This window comes from Monodelphis domestica, chromosome 3, assembly GCF_027887165.1.
Source record: "Monodelphis domestica isolate mMonDom1 chromosome 3, mMonDom1.pri, whole genome shotgun sequence".
NCBI classification, from domain to species: domain Eukaryota; kingdom Metazoa; phylum Chordata; class Mammalia; order Didelphimorphia; family Didelphidae; genus Monodelphis; species Monodelphis domestica.
The window spans coordinates 1485867-1510358 of NC_077229.1; the positions used below are offsets into that span (position 1 = coordinate 1485867).

A 24492-nucleotide genomic window follows, 5' to 3' on the forward strand; every position below is an offset into this window, starting at 1 on the left:
GAAGTGGGGGAGGGGGGTAAACAGATACAACCTTTACTTCCGGGTTCCCGGAGGCCTCTGCGCCGCTGGTTCAAGGGCTAGATTGCGCGGTGCGGCTGGCCCGCCCCCTGTCTACTCTTCCCTCCTTTTGAGTCCCCCGCCCCTCCCCCGTGGGTCTTTGGGCCGCTGGAGCCTGTGCTCGCCCGCTCACTGTAGGGCGCTCCGGTCTCCGGGCTTTCCCGGGGCCTCCGGCGTCCCCAGTTCCCAGCTCTTCTCTCTCCTAACACAGCTCGGGGCGCTGCGCTTTCCTTGGGGTCTCTGCATTCCCGCTTTGTGCGAGGCAGGAGGGGGGCCCGAGGGCACCGCGCGGGGCATTCTGGGTAGCAGACCGATCTCCACGTGGGCTCTCGTGCCCGAAGGGGTCTTTCTCTGGCGCTGCTTCCCGAAGCCAGTCAGGAAGACGCCGGGAGGAGGCCCGAAGGGGGTTCCTGGGCCAGTCCAGCCGGGCCTTTTCCGGTGTCGGGCTCCCTTTCTCCGTATCCTGTCAAGGAAACCCCCGTCTGCCCAGTGAGGCTTCCTGGAGCCTGTCCCCGGCCATCACGCGGTTTCCTTCTTCCCGGCATCCTCCCCGCTTCCCTGCTTTCTCTCCTCCTTTCTCCCAGCCTCCTCCTCTTCTCCGCCCTTTTCCACTCTTTCCTCCTTTCTCAGGCTCCCGCTTTCGCCCCTCTCCCTCTTTCCCCTCCCCCGCCCCCTGCTCCCTCCTCTAACTCCTGCTCCCTTCTCAAACCCCTCCCTGGGAGGTCAAAGAAGAGGAGAGGAGGGGAGGGGAGCGGAGGGGGTGGGACATTGGCCCAGGCGGCCTCTGCTTAGGCTGAGATGAGAGACTTGTACCCAAAGCCTGAGCCAGGAGCACAGGAACAAGAAGACGAAGAGCAGGTCGCGGGCAACCACAGAAAAGGGCTGAAAGCTCCCGGACAGCTCCTGGCGTCCAGTTCCAGAGACAGACCTCGGCGGCCCCCACCCCCTGCAAGAGCGCACTGGGGTGATGCTGCGCCCAGACCCTCTTCAGAAGCCTTTCAGCTTCTTCTCCCCCATTCTTCAGTTTCACTCAGTGTGAACTATGATGCTTTAGAGTAAATACTCTTTTCTTTAACTCAAGTGAGGGTTTATTGGGGAAGACCGGAAAGGATGGAGGACAAGGTAAGAGGGATGGGGTTTCCCCCTATTCTAGAATACTACAGGGAGCCTTGGTTTGGAGAATATTGGGGAAATGGCCATCCAGCCACTCTATGTGAATCAAAGGCAATCAGAGAGATAGGAGGACAACCCACTGTCTTCCCTTCTTCCAACCAGCAGGTAACCTCCAATTTAATTCATTCAAGTCCAGAGACACAATTAGCTTCTTCACCACTATCAGCCACACCGGCCAGTCCAAAAGGCTCTCAGCCCTTGACTTAGCTTCAACTGTTTTTCCCGGTAACATTCCAAATGGAATGTTCCTTTTGACTGATATGATCCGGCCTAAGCTTTTTCTGTCCTTTATATTCATGCTTCTTTGACAATATATAAAGTATTTCATAGAGTCATGTATTCCTAGTTAAGTAATTTTGCTGCATTTTACTTGTTGCAATTGTTAGCAGCTACTTTGGTAGAGACAATTTTTCATTGGAGCTAATTCTAATGTGTATGTATTTCTTTTTCTGTCTGTTGCTATTCCATTTTGCTTTTGCTGTGCTTGTTTCTGTTTTAATTTGTACTCTTGTGTTTTTCCTCCATATTAAAATGTGCAACGCTTTCATGTGTGTTCTTTATGTTTTCTCTTTCATAGCTTTCCATTTATAGAGACTGCTGTTAACTATTGTTAGGGCTATTTGTTGCAGATGTTATTTTATTTATCTTTATCCTGGATTTATCTTATGCAATGAAAAAATCTAATGGTATTTTTTGCACAAGTAATCCTAATTTTCTTCATTTGTCCAGCCTATCCTGTATTTGCTTTAAATATTCATAATGTACACATTCCCCCTCTTAACTTGGACAGATATGATGGCTTTACTGTCCTACCATGCCAGAATGGTTGACAATACAGCATTTCAAATAGTGATACATGCATATCAGTTCCAGGTCTTGTTCTTATGTGAAACAAAGCAAGAAGTATAACATCTGTCCATTTCAAGTGTGTTTCTGAACAGAGTTTTCCTATTTGTGTTTTCAATTCTTTGTTCATTATTTCCACTTGGCCTGAACTTTAGGGTCTATAGACATTGTGATAATTGCATTTGATACCCAAGTTCTTGTATGTTTCATGTAGAACGTGGAAATTAAAATGAGACCCCCCCCCCCGTCTAAGTCTATGGTATCAGGAATGCCATGTCATAATTTCTTTCGGTAGAAATCTTAGTACTGTGGCTGTATCATTTTTCTTGGCTGGATATGCTCCAACCCATCTCATCACTCTATACACAATAACTAATTCATACTTGTATCCCTTGTCTTTGGCCATGTCAGAGATTGGTAAGAAGGCCATGGCAGAAGATTGGTAATGGTTAGGCAATGGGGGTTAAATGACCTGCCCAGGGCCACACCGCCAGAAAGTGTCCAAGGCCAGATTTCAACCAAGGACCTCCTGTCTCTAGGCCTGGCTCTCAATTCACTGAGCCACTGAACTGCCCCCCCCATAGAGTGGATTTTAGGAATCTCAAATTTGGCTAAAGAGTTGCAGGGAGCTGAATTTTACCCCTGCATCTCAAGTGAAGTAAATTATCAGTACAGTCAAAAGACATCCTCTTAAATACTGCATGCTTGTAAGTTCCTGTTTGGAAAAGCCTCTACCTTCTTTTCTTTCTTTCTCCCTCCCTGTGATCCCCTGCCCCCAGTCCACGTGGAGGCTAATTGTAACCTAAAGAAAAAACACCCCCATTTTTACCAGCCAGTTTTTGATCCTAAAGAAACTGGGTCTGCTACCAGCAGCCTCGGTCCTGGGGCTGGGCCTGGGGCAATGAGTCATCTGGGTCAGAAGCCAGTTTTTGCTGGGCCAGGTGAGCGAGCGAGAGACCACTGGGGTAGGCAGAGCTGGGAGCTGTGATTGATTTGAATCAAACAGGTCCAGTTCAAGAGGCTTTTCTGAAAACTCTTGGAGGAATGTGGCTTAAAAAATCACTATTTAGGCTATCTTTAAAAAAAAAATTGAGTTTTTTCCCATTAGGTCACCAATTGTTAAGATTAAAATTAGTTTCTCTGCTAAAGGTATTATATTTTTAGAGGTTTATTAAAGATTAAGAAATAAAGAAAATACAAATAAGAAAGCATGTATAACCTACATTTTGCCGGCTAGGTAGAGGGCAGAGTGTGCCCAGACGCAGAAGCCGAGAGAATGAAAAGAAGATGGAGTTAGTTTAAAAACTCCTCTCTCCTCATGGCCCAAGTGAGGACCTCACCTGGGATTATGGGAAACTGGGAGCTACCAAGAAATCCTGGCAATTGAAGTCCGGGGTTCAAATCTCCATTTTTACAAAACTTAAGGAATACTATCACTCTGAAAGCTCTGGGAAAAATTTAAGGAGAGAAGAAAAAGTAATATAATAAACACAAACATTGTTACACACAGGTGGTGGGTGACAAGAAGAGAAGAACTGTGTTAAATCCCTATAAATTCTGAATTCATGTGAACATCTTTGGGCACTGCCACCAAGAGATCATTCAAGGCTGTGCTCCTGACCTCTCCCCTTTTTCCTAAATAAAGACTGCATTTTCTCTGCTAGCATCTAAGTCTCCTGTCTGCTTGTTAGAGTGATTTCAAGGGATGCAAGCTTCCCCCACCCCCAAATTCTACTTGGGATACTTTGAGAGCTGAGCCAGCAGTCTCTCAAAAGGGAGAGTCCTTCTGTATAGGTGTAGAATTCTAGTAGAATAATAATGATAGACACTGAATGCTCAATCCGTATTTAGGCATCACCCAGTGTTCTTTCATGCATGAGGTTTGGTTTATTATATAGGTTCAGTGAGTACATGCTCTTCTGGCACACAATCATTTTTCTACATACATGTTTCTATAGAACCCAACAACAAATACAAAGACTAAGGAGAGAGTCAATGAAACATTGTTACTACAACAGATATAGATGAATTACATAGGGTGACAAGGAAGTTAGTTCCCCCTGACCTGTGGGGTAACCAGCTAGGAGAATCATTGTTGCTTTTGATCAGCTTTCACAATCAAACACAATGACTTGGGAAATGGGTAACAAATATTTTGTTGTTGGGTGCAAGGTTAAGGGGTGAATGAGAGATAAACCAGAATTAGAAATTCCCTCAATTTCTAACTTCCATATTTCTATTGTAAAAAATAGACTCGAATACTCAAATTTTAATCTTTATACTATGTTTCACTTGAGTACTTGGAGATGTTGCTGTGAAGCGTATCCTGTAGACCTGGGCTTGAAGGTGATTGATATTCTTGCTTGCCTGGCTTGTAATGGAAGTGAATGTAACTCTGGGGAGAGAGAAAGGAGGGGGAAATGGGTAATGATCTTTAGGTTTTAATTCTGTGAATATAATCCTTTGGGGTAATAATCTGGGGGGATTAAAGTGGAATGTGTATATATATATATATATACATATATATATATATATATATATATATATGTTAACCCTATAAGTATTTGTTCTCATATTATCTCTCCTGTATTGGGAAGAGAGCAATAATCATGACAATTCCATTAGAGATGTCACATTTCTATTATTACAGATTGTTTCTCCCTCCCAGACTTGATAATAGGGCTGGATTGTTTTCTAAATTAATAAACCTACCACATCTCTGATCAGCAGGCTGGGTATTTTACTAAGGGATGATTCCATGTAGAAGATTATTTTCAGTTAAAAACAGTAGTCAAGTCTTATTTCAGTTTACCAGGATAGAGACCAATCATGGTATGTTTAACAGTTTAAAACCCCTTTAAAGGCTGGGATTAACACTATGAGTCTTTGAAGATTAAGTTGAAGAATTTCTGTCTTTTAATTCATTCAAATATTTTATTCAATTAAATGTCAATCATAAAGGCATCCTTTACAATACTAGACAAGAGACTTCTGTGGGTAGGTATAACACACTGCATCAAAAAAGGTAAAATCATTATATGGGGAGAAGCTTCAAAGACTTTACCTTTAACCTACCTTTTTCTATTCATTTCCTCAAAGATACAGACTTAATCTCTCTAACAGGTGTTTCATTCACATTACAAATTCTATCATATGAAGGAACTATCATTTCAATCTCTGTTTAAATCAGACTCACAGATATTTATCTCTACTGTTGCCATGGTCAGATAGATGTTAAAAATGAAAGAAGAGTAAATAGGAGCATGATTGAAGGAATGGAATTCACACAAAGAAGCCATGAAAACAAGAGAACAGGGACAAAAGACAAAGGTCATTAAAATCCTGAGGCAGAGACAATTGGGGGGAACCCTAACAGCTGTGAGGGAACACTGGTGGCCACAGGGGTCCCTTTAGCTTCTTAAGGGTTCCCGAGTGCCCACCTCAAGGCTCACCCTCCAACACCCCCCCCCTCGAAAAGAGACCTTCTTGTATGTACTGGAAGGCTAACATCAAAAATTTGTTTCCTGTGGAGCTAAGTAGTTTTAATTACTGGCTTAGAATGACCACAGGGTTCATTCTAAAGGTGGAAAAGCTACATCCAATTACATGAACCAGTCCAAGACTACAGAGGACAGAGACTGGGGTCACCCTACCCTGGGGACCACAAGCTCAATATGCAGAATGGCATTCAGAGACTCATCAGATCCTATAACTCCTGCCTTGAGCCCCTAGACCAAATCCCCCACAATGTAAAGGCACTGGGTTCAGTTTACAAGTCAATGGGTTCAAGGGCTCAGCTTCATTAGAGCTCAGAAAGTGATCCCTGCCCCAGCCCTTGTGCCTAAAGCCTAGACCATGTCAACTACCCCAGGTCATGGCTGACCATTATCCTTCCAGTTCAAAATTGGGACAGTCTTCTTGCCACTGACTCTTCAGAATTTCCAGGATCAAACATGGGGCCATAGTTACATCCTCTTGGGATAACATCATAATACCCCAGGATGACACAAGCCGTGGCTCAGCCCTACCCAGAACAATGGCAAACATGCAAAGCTGGCCACAGGCCCCCCACCACAACCTGGGCTCCTTCAGCCTCTGGCTAGATTGCCTGATATGGTCCAATAATTTCCCCAGTGGGATCACTATGGCCTAATCATCAGACTGAGGTGGCCCATTGCCCCTCTCACAGAACCAAGGACATGCCCTGGTCATCTGTGCTCTGGATAAGGCAGGGTCACCACTTTGTCACCATCATCCTACATCACCAAACTAGGCTTTGCCAGACCCCCTGGCCCCACAATAGGGCCACAAATGCTCAAATCTGGAGGACGTGTAGGAGGGAGCCAAGATTCCCTCATCTTCCAGCCATGCTCTGGGCCCTGTTGGACAAAGCTGTGACGCACCATATCCCATCTCTGATCATGAACCTAAGATCACACTACAGATGCAGTTGTACTTGGGGCCTAGCAAGGCTGATGATCCCCCTTATGGAGAGCAGAGTGGAAAGATAAAAGCCAAAAGGTTACCCAGTAACATTATACCCCAAACCATGCACTTCGACGCTATTAGACCCTGCGCATTAGGCCACAAGTTCACAGCCTTTGGATCTTGTGAGTAGGGCAATTGTGAATTTCAAAACTACTCCACTCTATTCAGACCATTCTTTAGAAGATGGGATTTAGCTATTTCCTGATCAATAACAATAGAGATACTTGGAACAACAGAATCAGGTCTTGGAAACTACAATATCCACCCTACTCAGTGTAACAAGATTAGGAAGGGCTGCAGCAAACTCAAGATTTAATTATTTGAGAATATGGCCTTCAACAGACATATGCAAAAAAAGGACAGACCTCTGGGCGGTCCTAGGTCAAGCTAGAGCCACCATTGACACATGTGAGACTCAGGAAGTGAGGTGGAGAACAGCCTCTGGAGTTCTTGGGACTTCCTGTGAGATGGGCTAGAGGGAGTTGGAGGCTGGTGCTTGGAGTTGGAGGAGCCCCGTGAACTATTTTCCTTCAGATTGGTCACATGAGTGATAAGGACTGATCCCTTTCCTTGCCTTGGCTATCCAAGGCCTTAATGCCCACTTTGGCTCAGCCTGAGCCAGAGTGGGTCTGAGTTAAACTTCTTTCCTTCTCTCCCTTATCCTTCTCTCTCTCTCTCCCTCTAATACTTTCTTCCTCCTGTTTTTAATTAAAACCATAAAAAAATTTGGCAGCTGCCTTGAGTGTTTCATTTATGAATTAACATAAGTGAACTCTTTGGTGACCTTAATATATATAAGTCTTTTAAAGTGATTTCAATATCACACAATCTGTCCTTTAACTCCAGGCCTTGTATCCAATAAGTCTCACTGGTGGATTTCAGATGACCTAGGTTTTGATTATTGAACTGATTTAGGAATGAATTGAAGGTGTATATTCATGTGAGTGTGTGTGTGTGTGTGTGTGTGTGTGTGTGTATAAAACGCTGCTTTCTGAGGGGGATTTCTCTACTCTTCATAAGAAGTGATTACTATTTCTCCTCTGGAGAGTACCTACATTTCACTAATTTTCTATAGGATGTTGACAATCAAAGATTACTAATACTAATTAATGTATGCTGGAGAATAATGTACCATTTTATCCCATACAGTAAGGTTTATCTCCAGTATGTATGTATTCTCTGATGTTTAGCAAGAGTCCCTCCTTGTTGTAAAAAAATTGAAATTATATCTCAAATAATAAAAATACTATAGTTTAGGAGGTTTATTAAATGATCATTAGAAATCAAGGAATAAAGAGGATACAAAATTTCAAAAAACATGTGCCCATGCCTAGTTAGCCATTTTTTAAATCCCCAATCACCACCATCCCTGCTAATTGTTCATCATGCCAAAAAAAGGAGAAGCCTCAACACCCACTCACTTTATGCTCTGTCTACATTAAGTATATAATGACAGGAAGTCAGTGGGCTCTGGGAATATGTACTTCCTTTTTTTAGGGTAACAGATTTTCAATTATACATTCCCCCGAGAGCTGAGGAAGACTAGTCTCTCCAATGGGTCTTGTAAACATACCATCTTTGAAATTACAATAATTTGAGGATTAGAGGAAAAGAGAACAAAACCAATGATTGCTAGGCCCATTGACAAAAAGCCAGTTAGGGGGCACTCCCCTTCGGCATAAGTGTATATATACAAAACAAATGCATTCAACCCGACACATTTCAAATCACCAAATCCCAAAGTTCACTCTGGATCTTCTGGTGCAGCATGTCGTCTATGGAGGCATCTTCATGGGTTCCTTCTCCAAAGAATTCATTTTCTGGACTCTGAGAGATAGCATGTTTCTTAACCTAAAATTGCTCTCAAAAAAGAATTTAAGCTTTGTAATTTAAAATAATAATAATTATACACATACTCCTTAAGAGAGTGACTGAAAAATACAGGGATCACTTAGGGATTTATGGCTGAGTTATGAAGTATATAAATCAATTGGCAAGAGAAATCAAAAACATTTTTTAAAATCCAAATAAATAATACAGTAGATAATGCACATTCAAAGAGGTACCAAAACCCTCAAAATTCACAATAGCCCACTTAATTACAATAGTAAACAAACTCAGTATTATATTTAATATAAGTTGCTGTATGACCAAAAAAAAACTCTGAACTGAGGAATATTTGTAAAAATTTTTACAGACATAGCAAATATTTCAACCATGGCAAATATATTTTTTAAACATCATAAAACTTATTTGGGTCTAGAACATCAACCAGAAAAAGATTGTTCTGGTGGAAGTAAATTAAACTGAAAAGTTTTGCAGGAGCTCTTTTTTTCGGCTTCCTTCTTCATAGAAACACCTTGGTAGGAACATCTCTTTGGTACTCTGCCTTTAATTCATCCTTTATAATATAAATAGAAAACTTTGTCATCCATTCAGAAACCTCTAGTTAACTAAAATTGAAGACCCCTTAACATTACAATTAAAGTCTTAGCTTATTAAATTCTCTAAATGTTGTTGGCCAGGTCGAGTCCATCCATCATCTATGTGACAATTAACATATGCAAAATGGGGGGGGGGGAAGGTGTTTATGGGCTTTTACAATACTTTACAATATTTTATTCAGTAGTCATAGGGGAAAGGTAACAGAATATATCTAATAGTTAAAACAGTAGATTAAACTGATTCAATGTAACAGAATAGTATTGAACATATTAATATATGAACTTAAAACAACAAAATTAAATCATAAACAAATTAGCAAAGTACAATAGAGACTTTCATAAAAACAATGAAGTATGAAAAGGCTTAAAATTTTTACCTCCATTCTCTTTAAAGTTCCTCTCTCTATCCATTCAGATTCCTTTTCTCAGAACTGAGGGAGTCCCCATATCGAAGGAGAACATGGGTTTGAGTTATCTCAAACTGGATGAATCTTAGAGACCGGGCAGGCCCAAATGGCAAAGGGTTGTAGGGGAATTAATTTCTCCCCTGAATCTCAGGGAAGAGAATTGAAAGGATCCACGGTAGAAAGAAAAACCATCCTAAAGCTGGAAGCTGCTTGAAATACATAATGCACTGCTCTTTCCTATAATACGCCATGATTGTAATCAAATTCCTGTTTGGAAGAGTCTCTTCCTTCTCCCCATCCCCCTTCCCAGGTCCCCTGTACATGGAGGCTAATTGTTTCTTAATGAAAGAACACCCCAGTTTTTTTACCATCTGCTCTGACTCCTAGCAGGGACAGCAATCAGCAACAGTGGTAGGTAGGGGTCGGGGTCCAGTTAGAGATCGATTTCAAGAGCAGAGTCAGAGATCTGGAGAATGTCTGGGGAGCCAGTGGCTAGGACAAGGTGAGTGATTTAAGCCGAGAAGGTCAGGAGTGGATGGCTGGAACAACCCAGGAGGCAGCAGCAGGAGCAAGAGTAGAAGTAAGCCTCTGGAATTTAGCAGCAGGAGCTCACAGAATCAGAAGAGACTTATCTCTTCTCCTCCAAAAGTCCCCTGGCTAAAAACAGCCTGGCCAATGGGAAGGGAAAGCAACCAGGAAAAGAAAAAAGGGGCAGTTCAAAAGTTTGAGTTCTCTCACAGTTTAGGAGGGTGGGTGGGTGGAGTGGGTAAAAATTCTTGACAGGAGAAATGTGGCTTAAAGAAATTATAGAGGCTATCTTTATAGTTTTTTCTCATCACTTCTGTTCACAAACTGTAAAATTTAAAACTATACTTAATGAAAATATGTTTTATGAGGTTTATTAAATCATCATTAGAAACAAAGGAATAAAGATGGTACAAAATAAAAACCACATGTCCATGGCTGGTTAGCCATTTTTAAAATCCCCACTCACAACCTCAACACCCACTCTATCTTGTCTACAGGAAGTATATAATGACAGGAAGTCTGGGCTCTCGGGAAGTATATTTCTTTTTTAGGGTAACAGGTTTTCAATTATTCATTGTAAAAACCTTTTCACAGTATTATTTATGAAGTTTCTCTCCAGTATGGATTCTCTGATGTTTAGCAAGATGGGCCCTCTGTGTGAAAGCCTTTCCATACTGTTTACAAGGTTTCTCTCCAGTGTAGATTCTGATGTACAGCAAGATTTCCCCTTTGTGTGAAAGCCTTTCCACAGTCTTTACATTCATAAGGTTTCTCTCCAGTGTGGATTCTCTGATGTCTAGTAAGATGGCCCCTCTGAGTGAAAGCCTTTCCACATTGTTTACATTCAAAAGCTTTCTCTCCAGTGTGGATGCTCTGATGTGTAGTAAGGTGATCCCTTCTTGTGAAAGCCTTTTCACACTTTTTACATTCATAAGGTTTCTCTCCAGTGTGGATTCTCTGATGTGTAGCAAGATGGCCCCTCCGTGTGAAAGCCTTTCCACATTGTTTACATTCAAAAGGTTTCTCTCCAGTGTGAATGCTCTGATGTTCAACAAGATAGCTCCTATTTGTAAAAGCCTTTCCACAGTGTTTACATTCAAAAGGTTTCTCTCCAGTGTGGATCCTCTGATGTACAGCAAGATGGCTCCTATTTCTGAAAGCCTTTCCACACTGTTTACATTCATAAGGTTTCTCTCCAGTGTGAGTTTTCTGATGTGCAGCAAGATTACCCATTTTTTGGAAAGCCTTTCCACACTGTTTACATTCATAAGGTTTCTCTCCAGCATGGATTTTCTGATGTTTAATGAGAGAGCACTTTGCTGTGAAAGCCTTTCCACACCGTTTACATTCATAAACTTCCTCTCCAGTGTGGATCCTCTGATGTGCAGTGAGACAGCTCTTCCAGGTAAAAGGCTTTCCACACTGTTTACATTCATAAGGTTTTTCTCCAGTGTGGATTCTCTGATGTTTATTGAAAGAGTACTTCTCTGTGAAAGTCTTTCCACACTGTTTACATTCATAAGGCTTCTCTCCAGTGTGGATTCTCTGATGTACCACAAGATGGTCCCTCTGTGTGAAAGCCTTTCCACACTGTTTACATTCATAAACTTCCTCTCCAGTGTGGATCCTGTGATGTGTAGTGAGAGAGACCTTCCAGATAAAAACCTTTCCACAGTCTTTACATTCATAAGGTTTCTCTCCAGTGTGGATCCTCTGATGTATAGTGAGGGAGTACCTATGTGTGAAAACCTTTCCACAGAGTTTACATTCATAAGGTTTCTCTCCAGTATGGACTCTCTCATGTGCAATGAGAGAGCACCTATATGTGAAAACCTTTCCACAGAGTTTACATTCATAAGGTTTCTCTCCAGTGTGGACTCTCTGGTGTTCAGTGAGAGAGCACCTATATGTGAAAACCTTTCCACAGAGTTTACATTCATAAGGTTTCTCTCCAGTGTGGACTCTCTGATGTCCAGTGAGAGAGCACCTATATGTGAAAACCTTTCCACAGAGTTTACATTCATAAGGTTTCTCTCCGGTATGGATTCTCTGATGTGCAGTAAAATTGCCCCGATGTGTGAAAGCCTTTCCACAGTATTTACAATCAAAATGTTTCTCTCCAGTGTGAATGCTCTGATGTGCAATAAGAGCGCTCTTCCAGGTAAAAGTATTTCCACATTGTTTACATTTAAAAGGCTTCTCTCCAGTGTAGATCCTCTGATGTGCATTGAGAGCACCCTTCCAGGTAAAAGTCTTTCCAAAGTGTTTATATTCATAAGGTTTCTCTCCAGTGTGGATGCCCTGATGTTCTATAAGCTCAGAATTCTGAGTGAAAGACCTGTCACCTTTATCACTTGCAAAAAATGTCTCGATATTTTCATGTTTTTGATATCTAAAGAGGTCTAAGATCCAGCCAAAGGCCATTCCACCTAGGTTACCTTGATTCATGGGCATGTCAGGAGGTTTCTCAGTTGACTGAATAAGTCCTCCTTCTGGAATTGCTTTCCAATATTTGCTATCCTGACAAAAGTCATTTCCGGAGGTCAATTCCACATACTGATTTAGGTCTGAATATTGGCTGAATTTATCTGCAGTATCCTCAAATTCATATTCATTCTTTGCATGTTTTTTAACCATGATATCAGAGTCACAGATCTCTCTCAAAATGAAGTCCCAGGGATTTTCATTCATGCATCTTTGGGGGCCAGATCCATCCTCAAAAAAACTTTGCTTTGTAGACATCTCCTTCACATAAAAATTGTTCTCAGCCTCTGAAGAAAACAGATAATGATATCAACACAGAAGAAAGGACATAGACACACATGCAGAAATTTATTTCCCCTTAAGTGTAAAGATAATTTTAGGGTTTTGACCTAAACTAAATTATCCAAGTCAACTGGAAATTTATGGCAATTTTAATTAATATACAGGAAAGAAATTAAGGAGAAGGGAGAGGGAAAAGGTGTAGGATGTTTCCCCCCTTACCTGTGCCAGGGGGGAGTTTAAATTAGTGGCTTTTAAGAGAATAATGTTGGAAGGTAAAGGAGAAAGGAATCAGCCTAAACTCCAAGAGGGATCAGCTAAGATGACTGAACCTAAACAAGCTACTCAACTTCTCCCAGTATATTATCAAGGGAAAACTCACCACCAAACAGGGCAATAACTGCCACCACACCAATATGTTGGAACGCTTAGCATGCTGCCAGCCAGAGCCACCTCTCCAGGGAAATAGACCCAAGAGAGGAAGTGATGCTAAATATATAGATGGTTTTATATCCCTTTCCTGTGTCTCATCTATACCAATGGTAGCTTAAGCTTGACTTAGGACAGCCCAGGGGTCTGCCAGCTGTTTCTGATTTGTCATTTGCTAGCAAATGTCTATCAAAGGCCATCTTCCTAAATACTTAATCCTCAAATATGAGTGCAGACAAGCTTGATTTTGTTAGACTAAGTAGGGTGGAGAAATCTAAAGTTCATAAGACATTCCTGATTTTCTTAGACAAAGTAGGGTGGAGTAATTTAAAGTTCACACATGGCAGAATGAAAACTGATTTTTTTCTCTTTAACCAGGCAAAAAGAAGTTTTCAAAGTTAAAACAAGCAGAACCAGTCTGGATGTGCCATTTGGTCATATCTGCAAGATGGATGATTTTAGAAAGACTTGGCCATACAATAAGAATGAAACCTCACCAGGGACCTGTCACACAGTTAGGCCTGAGATTTTCATCATACTTTGCAACTCATGAGTAAAGAATAGAAGAATGATCTGACCAATTTCCTTAGAACCAGACAACCACTCAAACCCTGATCATGCTTTGTCCATAGTATTGCACAGTCTTTCTCGATTACCCTATCTTTCCTAAAAAGTCACTTGTCAAATATTCTTATAATTTTGTGAATCTCAGTTAACCTTCCAGACTTTCTGTTTTCATCATTATAGATACACTATCATATGGTCATTCTCGGTAAATTTTGTATGCTAAGTAGAAAAACAATGTAACTCTTTTTAACTCATGCAGTATTTTGAATGTGGAATAGAAATGATATTATCCCATTTAGTACAGACATACTAACAATTCAGTTCATTTTATGATCAACCATGGATTACATCACAGGGCCTATACTGAGACTATCATCCATCTCTCAGGAAATGAACAGCATGATTCAGCACTGGTCTCCCAGTCCCATTCCATTCACCACAACAGATAAAATTCTTTTTGAATAACAGCTCTTATACACCTGCTTTCACTTGACTCACCTGGGCAGGACATCCTTGGACCCTTTTGCTCTAACAGCCATGGTGTTTTCCCTTGTTGAAAACAGTAGATTAAATTTTCTCTAGGAACTGGAAGCCCTGGACATGAGATAGAAGGAAGGTATCAGGAGAGAAAAATAAAAGAGATGCTTTTATTAAAGGAAAGGGGGCATGCAATAAGGCCTACAGAATGGCTTCTGCTGTATTCACAGTTGGAACATTTGCAGGAGAGCAAAGATCATGGAAACCATTTGCAGTCAGAAAAGTATATCTTGATTTACCTCTTGTAATAGGATAGGCACATTACACAACCTCCCTTACCTAGAAATTAAACACATCTAATAGAGAAGGGTTAAGAGATCAGAACTTGGAGTCAGAAAAGCAAATTTATTCAAGGCTCAGAGACATGGCAATTGGGTGCCCCTATGCAAGTTATTTAATTTCTGTTTACCTCAATTGCCTCAACTATAAATTGAAGACAATAAGAATATCAAATTCACTGGGATGTTGTGAAATTAATGATTAACAAGTAGGGTGGAAGCAGAGCTAATAATTTGAAATGCTTATTACCTTCCTTTCCATTTCTATCATCTGGCCTGGAATGTGAGGGAAGAATGAAGATGGAATTAGAATAAACTTGCTTGACTTAGGGGCTGTGAATAGTTTTATACTTCTTTTTAAATTTTACTCCCTTATTATTATTGATATAACAATCACCTTACCTTTACTCTGTATAACTACTTGTATATGTCAAATGTGTTTCTTATAAACAACATATCACAGGATACAGGTTTTTACTCCACTCAATTCTGCTTCCATTGTATGGGTCAATTCATCAAATTTACAATCACAGTTATGATTACCATCTTTGTATTCCCCTTCATCTTGTTTTCATCTTTTTAATCCTACAATTTCTCCTTTCACTATATGTCCATATGCTTCCCTTTTAATCACTTCCTCTATTTCCCCTCCCGACCTTCATTCTTCTCTTCCTTCTCTACTGGGCCTCTTACCTACTCCACCTATTCTACTTGATATTATTCCCCTCTCTCCACCACCTTTCTAATCGCCTTCTATTCCTCTAGAGAATAAGGTAAGTTTCAATACCCCAATGGGTATGGCTACTATTCCCAATGAGAATAAATTATGGCACTACCTCATCATCCCCTCCACTGTAATATCATTGCTCCACTAGGCATATAAACAATAGGACCTTCTTGAGTCCTATAAATATTCTCTTTCTTAGTTACCCTTTTATGCTTCTCTTGAATTTTGGATTGGGACATCAGCTATTTTGTTTTGGTCTGCTCTTTTCATCAGGAATGCTTGGACATCCCTTTTTATTAAATAACCATTTTTCTACCTGAAATTATATACTCAGTCTTGATTGGTGGCTAATTCATGGTTGTATAATTAGTTTGCTTTTCTTCCAAAATATCACATTATAAGCCATTTTGATCCAGAAACTCCCAGATCCTGTATAATCAACATTGGGGTTGCATGATATTTGAATTATTGATTAGTGGCTTAGCTAAGTTATTTCTCCTTTAGCATCTATAATATTCCTATTAGCTGTCATTTGGAAATTTATTACAGGAGGTGATCTGTGGATTCTTTCCATTTCTCTTTTAAGCTCTGCTTCAAGAGTATCAAGGCAATTTTCTTTCATAATTCTGTGTAATATGACATCCAGGCTTTTTTTCTTAATATTTCTAATACATCTTATATTGTCTTTCCTGGATTCATTTTCCAGGGCACCTGTTTTAAATCAGATACATGTTTTCTCCTCTTTTTAAATTCTATTGATTTTGTTTTATGTTTTCTGGATGTCTCATGAAGTCCTTAGTATCTATATGCCCAATTCTAATTAAAAAAAAAAAAGGTTTTCTCCGATGGCCTTTTGATCCTCCTTTTCCATTTGGGCCATTTTACTTTACCTGGAACTATTTTCTACATCAGATTTTTTTACCCGCTTTTCCCACTTAGTCAACTCTCCTTTTTGGAAAATTCTTTTTCTTCATTGGATTATTCTGTTTCTTTTGCCACTTGACCAATTTGGCTTTTTTAGGTCTTATTTTCTTTCTGCATTACTTTCATTTCTTTTCCCCATTTTTCCTCCATGTCTCCCGTTTCATTTTTGAATTCCTTTTTTAACTCTTCAAGAATCCAAGACCAATTCCCATTATTATTTGAAATTTTGAATGTGGAATCGTTTGTATTCCAATCCCTACCCGAGTCTGTGCCTTGCTTTTCTCTGACTCTATAGACATTTTCTATGTTTAGATGTTTCTTTTGCTGTTTGTTCATTTTCCCCACTTTGACATCTACGTCTGTTCTCAGGGTAGGGGGGAATTTGCTTAAATTTCAATTTTTCCTTCCGGCTGTACTCAGCTTTAGTTCTGGTTTTTGGCAAGTTTCATTACTTCCAAGGTGGTATCATGGCCTGTGGGCTGGGGGCTCTGAACGCTGCTGATTTAGTCTCTTCCAGGGACTGCTGATGGCTTGCAGGAATCAGAAAGCTGGGAGCTACTTTGTTCAGCGGTTCTGGGCTTCATCACAGCCTTGAACTGGCTGAATCAATTTGGTGCCTCAAATAAGAATAGTAGAGAAGGAGGGAGAAGGTTTGCAAAAGTCAGAGGCTTGGCTTTGCAATCCAGAGTGTCTCAGGCACCAAACACATGGCAAAAGTCCCCAAGGAGTGTCAAGAATATACATAAAGGGGAACAGATTGCTGCAGGAAACCTTTTGTTTCCTGTCCCTCAGGGAGCTTGGAGAAGTCACTTCCTGCCAGGGGAAAATAATGGACTTTCAGTTGGAAGCCATTTGACCCTAGACCTGAGATTTCTCTCAACAGCTATTTGGTCTCTGTATAGAGATTTATTCATTGGAGTTCTATCTGGTCCCACTGACCATGTTCCTGAGTCCACATTCTCATTTGTTATCTGATTTACTGAGAAGGAGCCAACCTGAGAAAAGAATATCTGTCTGTCATCAAGGAAAGCTGCAGCCACTTGGCTGGACCCTTGAGGGTGACCCTGCCATTCACCTTCCCCCTATCAAAGCAACCTAAACCATATTTTGTCTACCTACAATATCTGGAGAGGCCAATAGTCAGGAAAGCCAGATTGGGATTCTTGGGTTAATAGATAGTCAGTATAGCAGTAAGTAGCCTCAAAATCAGAAAAATAGATCCACAAGAGTCTTTTAGGCTTGGTGGGAAGAGAACTAGAGATTTAGAGATTAGGGAATCTTCCTTTGGCCCTCCTTCTTTCCCTGTGTGAAAATACTCAAACTTTTTTTTTTAACCCTTACCTTCTGTCTTAGGGTCAATACTGTGTATTGGCTCCAAGGCATAAGAGTGGTAAGGGCTAGGCAATGGGAGTCAAGTGACTTGCCCAGGGTCACACAGCTGGGAAGTGTCTGAGGCCAGATTTGAACCTAGGACCTCCCATATCTAGGCCTGGCTCTCAGTCCACTGAGCCACCCAGCTGCCCCCCAAACCTTTTTATTTATAAAGTAGCAGTCAAATTGCATTATATCACTGAATCAGGTCTGAGGCCTACTAGACCAGGCTATAGTCTGAAAACAACAGAGAACAGCCCTTGATCAACTAACATCTATATAGGTGAAGTAATTCACTTAGTTCACTCACTACAGGCTTGTGCCAAGCCTGTATTCCACCAGGTGGCCATGGGATGCGTTAATAATGTAGGATTAAAAGGTCCTGGTTCTGGAAGTTGGCTTTTGCCCAGGTTCGTAATGTAGAGTAACAGGTGGTGGAGTGGGTGTGGGGGGGGTGGATTGTCTACACTCCTCTGCCCACAATTTTACTTCCAGTTCCCCCCTCATCCCTTCCGGCCTATTAGACTTTCTCCCTAACTTTCAAGTTGTTTTCCTCAGGAGAGCCACCTCACTCTTACATGTTTGTTTTGTGACTCTAGTCATTTCAAAGCACACTTGAAGGTTGCCTTGAGATTCTCAGGGTGGTTCCAGCATTGCCTTCTGCTATGCTGCCTTCTTGGCTTCACCTCCCCCATTAATACGTAAGCACAAGAAATCCTTTCAAAAGACCAGCCCCAGCCCCGACAGGGAAGGGGCTGCCTTGGCAGCTACAGGGTTTCCTTCCATGCCCATCTTCAAGGAACAGCTGCCTGGGTATAAACAAAGAATTTAAACACAAATTTCAGATCTAATTAGAGGCTGGACTAGATGACTTCTCAGAGTGGCTTCAGGAATGTAAATCTGTAACAATGGTTTAAATTTTCACCTGAAGCTATCTGAAACAGAGGAGAAACAATTTCAGTTGCAAAAGAGGAACATCCCAGGTTCCTATCACATAATTCAATTACTTTTCTAATGAAAAACAGAAAGGAGGGGAAGCCTGGGCAGAGTTCCACACTTTTGCTTTTTTAATCATTAATAAAGACTCAAAATCGCATACATTTGATTAGAATAAAGATGTTTCCTTAATGGCAGATTCAGAGTTCACACAGGAAATGGTCCTTACCCACAGAGAGTACATTCTGCACATTCTCCAGCATCACCTCCAGGTACAGCTCCTTCTGAGAATGGTCCAAGAGGCACCACTCCTCCTGGGTGAAGTCCACAGCCACATCCTTGAAGGTTATTAACCCCTAAAATAGCAAAAGTCACAAGATTTAGAGCTGAACCTTCAGATTTTATCTAGTTCACCCCTCATCCACTGACTGGAGGAAACTGAAAGGATTTACACCAAACTCCTAACTCTGAAGCATGTCAGAGCCAGCACTGGAGTCCAGTCATTCAGAGCCCAATGGAACACTGACAAAGGCATTTGGTGTCTGAAGTGAGAATCTTTTTGTGGAGAGTCAAACTGGAAGAAGTGTCTTAGTCTGAAGTGCTTTTCCCTGTGGCATCAGGCAATTGGGAAGTGCTCTCTGAGTGAAGTATATGATTCTGGGGAGGAGTAAGAGACAAGGTGATCTGAAATTCCTCCTCATCACTCGAGTCAGAGTTGATCTGGTAAGAACACTTCCTGAAGTTTCTGAGAAGGCAGCATGGACTGTGTATTCTAAGGGGAAAATATGACTAGTGCAATCAAGGAAATGACCAGGAGCAGAGAGATATGAAGTGTGAAGAGATGCCTCAGAAGAGGAGCAAATGGAACTCACAAGACCTCGGGGATGGGATGGAATTCCATCCAGGTTCAAAAGCAGTCAGAGAAAGAGACCCACCAACTTCTTCTTATTTGGGACTCTGAGTGGAGCTGGGTGGAAGACATACCAATCTCAAATCTTTTGCTTGAACTGAGTGAACATCTCAGTGCACAACTAAACCAATTTTGGGATAAAGACTCTTGCTGTTCCCTTGGGAGAACTTAAGAGTTTAGCCCTGAAAAGATTTCCTTGGTCAAATCCCCAAAAGATATACAGGAGAGAAGATCTCAGGGAATATCTATCTGACTTACCCTCTTGTCTGGGCTGACGGACTCCATTAGTAAAAGCTCAGCATAATGGGGGAAAGGCAGGAGGTGCAACATAGAATCAAATCCCCAAACAGCTGTTCAGTGGTTCCTCCCCTTTCTAGTCACTATTATACCAGAGATCAATGAGGAGAAAAAAAAAAGAAAAAAGAATCCTCTTCTTAATTGCCTAAAAGGCTTATCTAGATGAAAGCATAAACAGGATGCTTGATTCTAGCCTAGTGAAGAAGCAGTTTTGTGTTAAACTGAGAGTTTGGGGAACCACTGGGTATAGCATGCTGTAGCCTAAACATTCTGTCTTTGAATCATGATCAATGCTATTTGTTAGTGGAATATATCAGATCATTTTATATTTAGTTACACAGAAAGAATATGAGGAGGAAAAGAAGGGTTGTTCATTCTTTTACAATACATTTTGGCGATTTGAGTTAATTCAAAAGAAAGTCACGTGTAATGACTGGAATTCTCAAAAAGCAGATTTTCTTCATTTTAAATAATTTATTGATTGGTATTTAATGTGGTCACTTGCCATCCTCCAAATCTAAAGGAAAGAAAAACAGGTAGGACAACCTAGTATAATAAAAATGACAACCCTACCCCAATTAATCTCCTTATTCAGCGCCACACCTATCAAACTCCCAAACAACTTTCTTAAAGAATTAGAAAAAACTATAAGAACAAGAGATCAAGAATATTAAGGTAACTAAGGAAAAGTAATGTCAAGGATGGTGGTCTAACAGTACCAGATCTATGTGGAGAAGAGAGAAGTTAGAAGAGAATTTGTAAGGCAAGCAAGACAAGAAGTTGACAGTCAAATGAGGATTCCATATGGAATGTTACCGGGAAAAGCAGTTACAGCCAAGTCAACAGCTGGACTGAGATGAAGGAGGCTTTTGGCTTTTGGCTGATGATGGTGACTGAAGCTGAAGCTGAGGCTTTTGCTGGCCTGCTGATTTGAAGGCAGAAGGAAGAAGAGAAGACTGTGTCCTCATCTCTCTCTGACTGACTCTGTTTCATACTTGTGAAAGAATTGTCATTTCCCTCAATATCCTCCAAACCAAGACTCATTGTAGAGAACGGGGATATCCTTCCCCTCTTACCTTATCCTCTACCCTTGTCCTGTCTTCCCAAATAAACCCTTACTTGAGAAAAGAAGAGAAAAGAGTATTTCCTTTGAAATCTCATAGCTCACCGAAGAAAAGAGGGAGGGGAAACTGAAAGGCTTCTGAAGAGGGAGGAAAAGAAGGAGGAATAGGGAGGAGGGTAGGCAAAAACTTTATCCATTAGTCATCTAGTATCAATCAATATATACCCCTCAAATATATCAATTACAGATTGGCACCCCTAAACAGACTCCACAATCTCTTAGAAGCAGAAAAATGTTTAAGCAAATTATCTGTGGAACTGTTGTTATGGAAGCCATTACTGGATTTTGAGTCTACAATATATTTTATAGCAAAATGTCTGACATGATTTTTGATTCTCTGGATTACATTGGCAACACAACCATGTTTATACTGCAGTTGCCATTTCAGACTGAAACTATACTCTGGCAGGTTTTGATTCAAGTGTACATTATCTCTTTGGCAGCTTTATAGACTGTGACTTATTTTACTGAGCAACCATTTAAGATGCAGAAAGAACTGAAAAGTGCTTTTAGAATCTTTGTCCCAGACTTTGAAGATGTAGAGTTTCTCCTGTCTGAACTGTTTAGTCCCCATGAACAACGCCAATTTCTTGAGAAGACCAAAGCAGGTAACAACTTTACTATTTGGCCCAGAGAGGAATAAAGGGGAAGATCTAGATTTTGCAAACTCAACAAGCATGTCATACTTAAGGAAATGTAGGGAAGACTTGCTCCAAGCTATAAAGCAATGTTGCTCAAAGCCTAATGCATGGGCAAGATTTGATAAAACTCATGCAAAACAAAGGGAAATATCCAGCCACATTCATTGATCCTCTCTCAGAAATGACAGAATCAATTATGGGTCTAGAGGCTAATAGTGAGGAATCTACAAATCACGTGAGACGACAATTGTTGAAGGGTTGCACATCTCACTTGAAAAACTTTTGTCAAACACTATTTCTCTAAATATGAGTCAGTTTGATAGACCTAAGTGAAAGAGATAGTTACCTCTACAATAATCATACAAAACAGCATAAACAATTGCAAGATTAAAAGATAAATTAGAGGTAACAGAGAAAAATCTAAAAGAAAAGGAGATAGAGGCAATCAAGAAACTCAACACGGTTATGACTTGAACAAAATCTAGTTATAAACCAAAACCAGTGCAGAGAGAGACTAGGCAATGCTTCTTCTGCCACAAGAGAGGACACTTAATAAAAGATTGTGTTTTGAAGAATATAAAGTGAATGACAAGAACTCACAAACTAGATACAGAAAGCAAAATTCCACTTGTTGTTCTCATTGTAAGCTAAAGTCCACAAAGCAAGCATCTGATTTAGAAGAGATGCAACAAGCAATTAAATCTGGAGCATAACCTAAATATTCAGACATGGTTAGGAAAGAATGATGAAGCTAGGCCTATGAGGTATATAATTTGATACATGGAGATAGAAGTGATAGTAAAAAAAAAGACTGCTGTTAAAATTAGGAGCGAAAAGATGAGAAACAATGAATAATTGGTGCAAGAAAATGAATCTCTGAGTGACAGCACATGCAATAAATCAAGAGAAAGGCAGAGACTAGTAAAAGAGATAGATGGAGAAATAAAAGAAATCATGTCTCAAATAGCAACAGAGATAAGAGAATTAGAGAAAGGCTGTATAGTAACCACACAGGAAAAAAGTGCAAACCAAGTCAAATCATTTTAGAGAACTTTTTTTCAGTGTAGACTGGGCACTGGGATTGAACTGTACAAAAGGAAGAGACAAAGTTACAAAAACTGAAGCATGGGTTAGTGAGAGATACAGAGAAACATAATTTCAATTCCCTACAGCTTACTGTTAGCAAAGATAAATATGCTTTGAAATCATTCACAGATTTGCATGACATCCCACCAAACTCAGTTAATTCTTCAAATAGCTACATGGCAAAGGTACCCTTAGAAATAACAACTCATTTGAATCCGAGAGCTGAAATTTTCCATACATCAATGGCTGATTTCTATAAGTCAAAATTTACTGAAAATGAAGCTGACATTACATTTGAAAACAATAATCCTATCCAAAGTAAAGGAAGTGACATGACAGTTGAATTTGAAAAAAGGAATGGAATTGAAGTCTTAGTAACTGAAAGAACAACCAAGGATTCAAATGGCAGACTTGAAGCCAACATTCTAAGTGGCAAAGGGGAATCTGGCCAAATAAACTTATGTGAGATAAGCAACAGCTATCATTTAAATTCATGCTTCAATGTAGCAGAGGATATAGTACCAACAGTCTCAAATGGAGACTTCTAGGAAATGAATTAAATTTAAAAAATAAATGATCCTGACATACAGCTGGCAGAGGGTAGCAAAGGAATGAACAATGCCTCAGTGGCAATACACACTTTAGCTACACAGTCAGAAACCATATGTATTACTGTGGGAAAGAATGAAGGCACACATCCTACTGATGATGATGATGAAGCAGGGGGAAATGCAGATGTACTAAACTTATTCCCAGGAGAAAAGAGCATAGAGGGAAAGATTTCTATCTCTACACAGTCAAAAGAGAGTGAAAATGAACAAAACTTTCTGGCTGGTGAGAGAGTTGGTTTTATAAATATTAGTAACAGCATTAATTATCTGCAAGAAGAAACTAACCCCATAACATCAAGTTTACTAACTCAAAATGAAAATCTAAAGCTTAGCAGTGAGAAACAACCAGAAACTCATTTTGGAAGGATAAAAGCTGGTGACTTAGCCTTAGATCAACACACAAAGCCAGAGTTAGCAACCTCTGACACAAGTTTACATGGCACTGAACAAAATCCAAAAAATAACATAATGACTGGATTTAGGGAGTCAGAATCAGATACAGAATCAGAAGGGATACAAGAGGGTGTAATAATAATGGATCAAGATGATTTAGAACAAATGCCTTACCAATTTTATAAGCTTTGTGAAGAGGTAGATGAAGAAGGGCAGGTGTGCGACACAAGTGAGAAAATTGAATACCTAAAACCATTACAATCAAAATCTCACCAAGATTATGATAATGAGATATTCTTTGGGCACAGAACAAGTTGCATACCATTTAAAGAACTTTATGCAAGATTAGGGGTTGATAATGAAGATGACTTTATTGAGAAGTTGAATTACATGGCTTGTACAGATACAGATTTTGAATGGGAAGATGGATATCAAGAAACACATTAAAGAACTGGAGGAGGAGAGATAGACACAGAAAACTTCACATCTATTCTCTCACTTAAAAAAAAAAACATGACAAATACCATTCATGCTGTAAGAGAGTGAAACCAAGATTAGAGTTCTATAGGGTAACATACTACACAATACCATATGAGAATGAAGACTAGTTTTAGGTAGTGTGAACTTTAGATTTTCAAAATTTCCTGATTTCTGTTAAACTAAGTAGGGTGGAGTAATCTAAAATTCTCAATAGAAAAGAAGATATTCCAGCAAAAGTAATTCAACAACAAGGACACTCCAAAACTTGTAGTAGAAAACTCCCAACTTCACCTAGAATGCTATGGAAGCATAGATTCACATTGGATGAATTTGTTATCAAAGACTTTAACATCAAATCACAGAGAACTAAAATAGGTTATCCATTTCTTTCAACCTTCAACCTAAGCAATCTCAACCGGGGGAAGGAATAGAAGGAGGGTATACCATGAAGATATTACCTCATAGTTTCAGATACC

General features: G+C 40.2%; 2 protein-coding genes across 7 annotated transcripts in view; both read right to left on the reverse strand.

Annotated features, from left to right (window-relative positions):
• Nucleotides 1-2175, reverse strand: part of LOC103105264 (zinc finger protein 420-like) — a 32718-nt gene extending 30543 nt beyond the window's left edge. Inside the window, exon 1 of one of the 3 annotated variants that reach the window (XM_056821184.1) lies at nt 32-2175. The gene's annotated coding sequence lies outside the window, so the exon portion shown is untranslated. The remainder of the gene's footprint in view (nt 1-31) is intronic. The other 2 variants (XM_007490091.3, XM_016432472.2) reach the window with 2 other exon arrangements.
• A 1745-nt stretch (nt 2176-3920) lies between these two features.
• LOC103105101 (zinc finger protein 420-like) overlaps nt 3921-24492 on the reverse strand; it is a 35197-nt gene continuing 14625 nt past the window's right edge. For 2 of the 4 annotated variants that reach the window (XM_056821178.1, XM_056821177.1), the window contains exons 3-5: nt 18705-18831; nt 14201-14296; nt 4970-12714 (exon numbers count right to left, since the gene is read on the reverse strand). In XM_056821178.1, the coding sequence (XP_056677156.1) occupies nt 10622-12714; nt 14201-14296; nt 18705-18831 (2316 nt within the window). In that variant the 3' untranslated portion in view covers nt 4970-10621. The other 2 variants (XM_056821179.1, XM_056821180.1) reach the window with 2 other exon arrangements.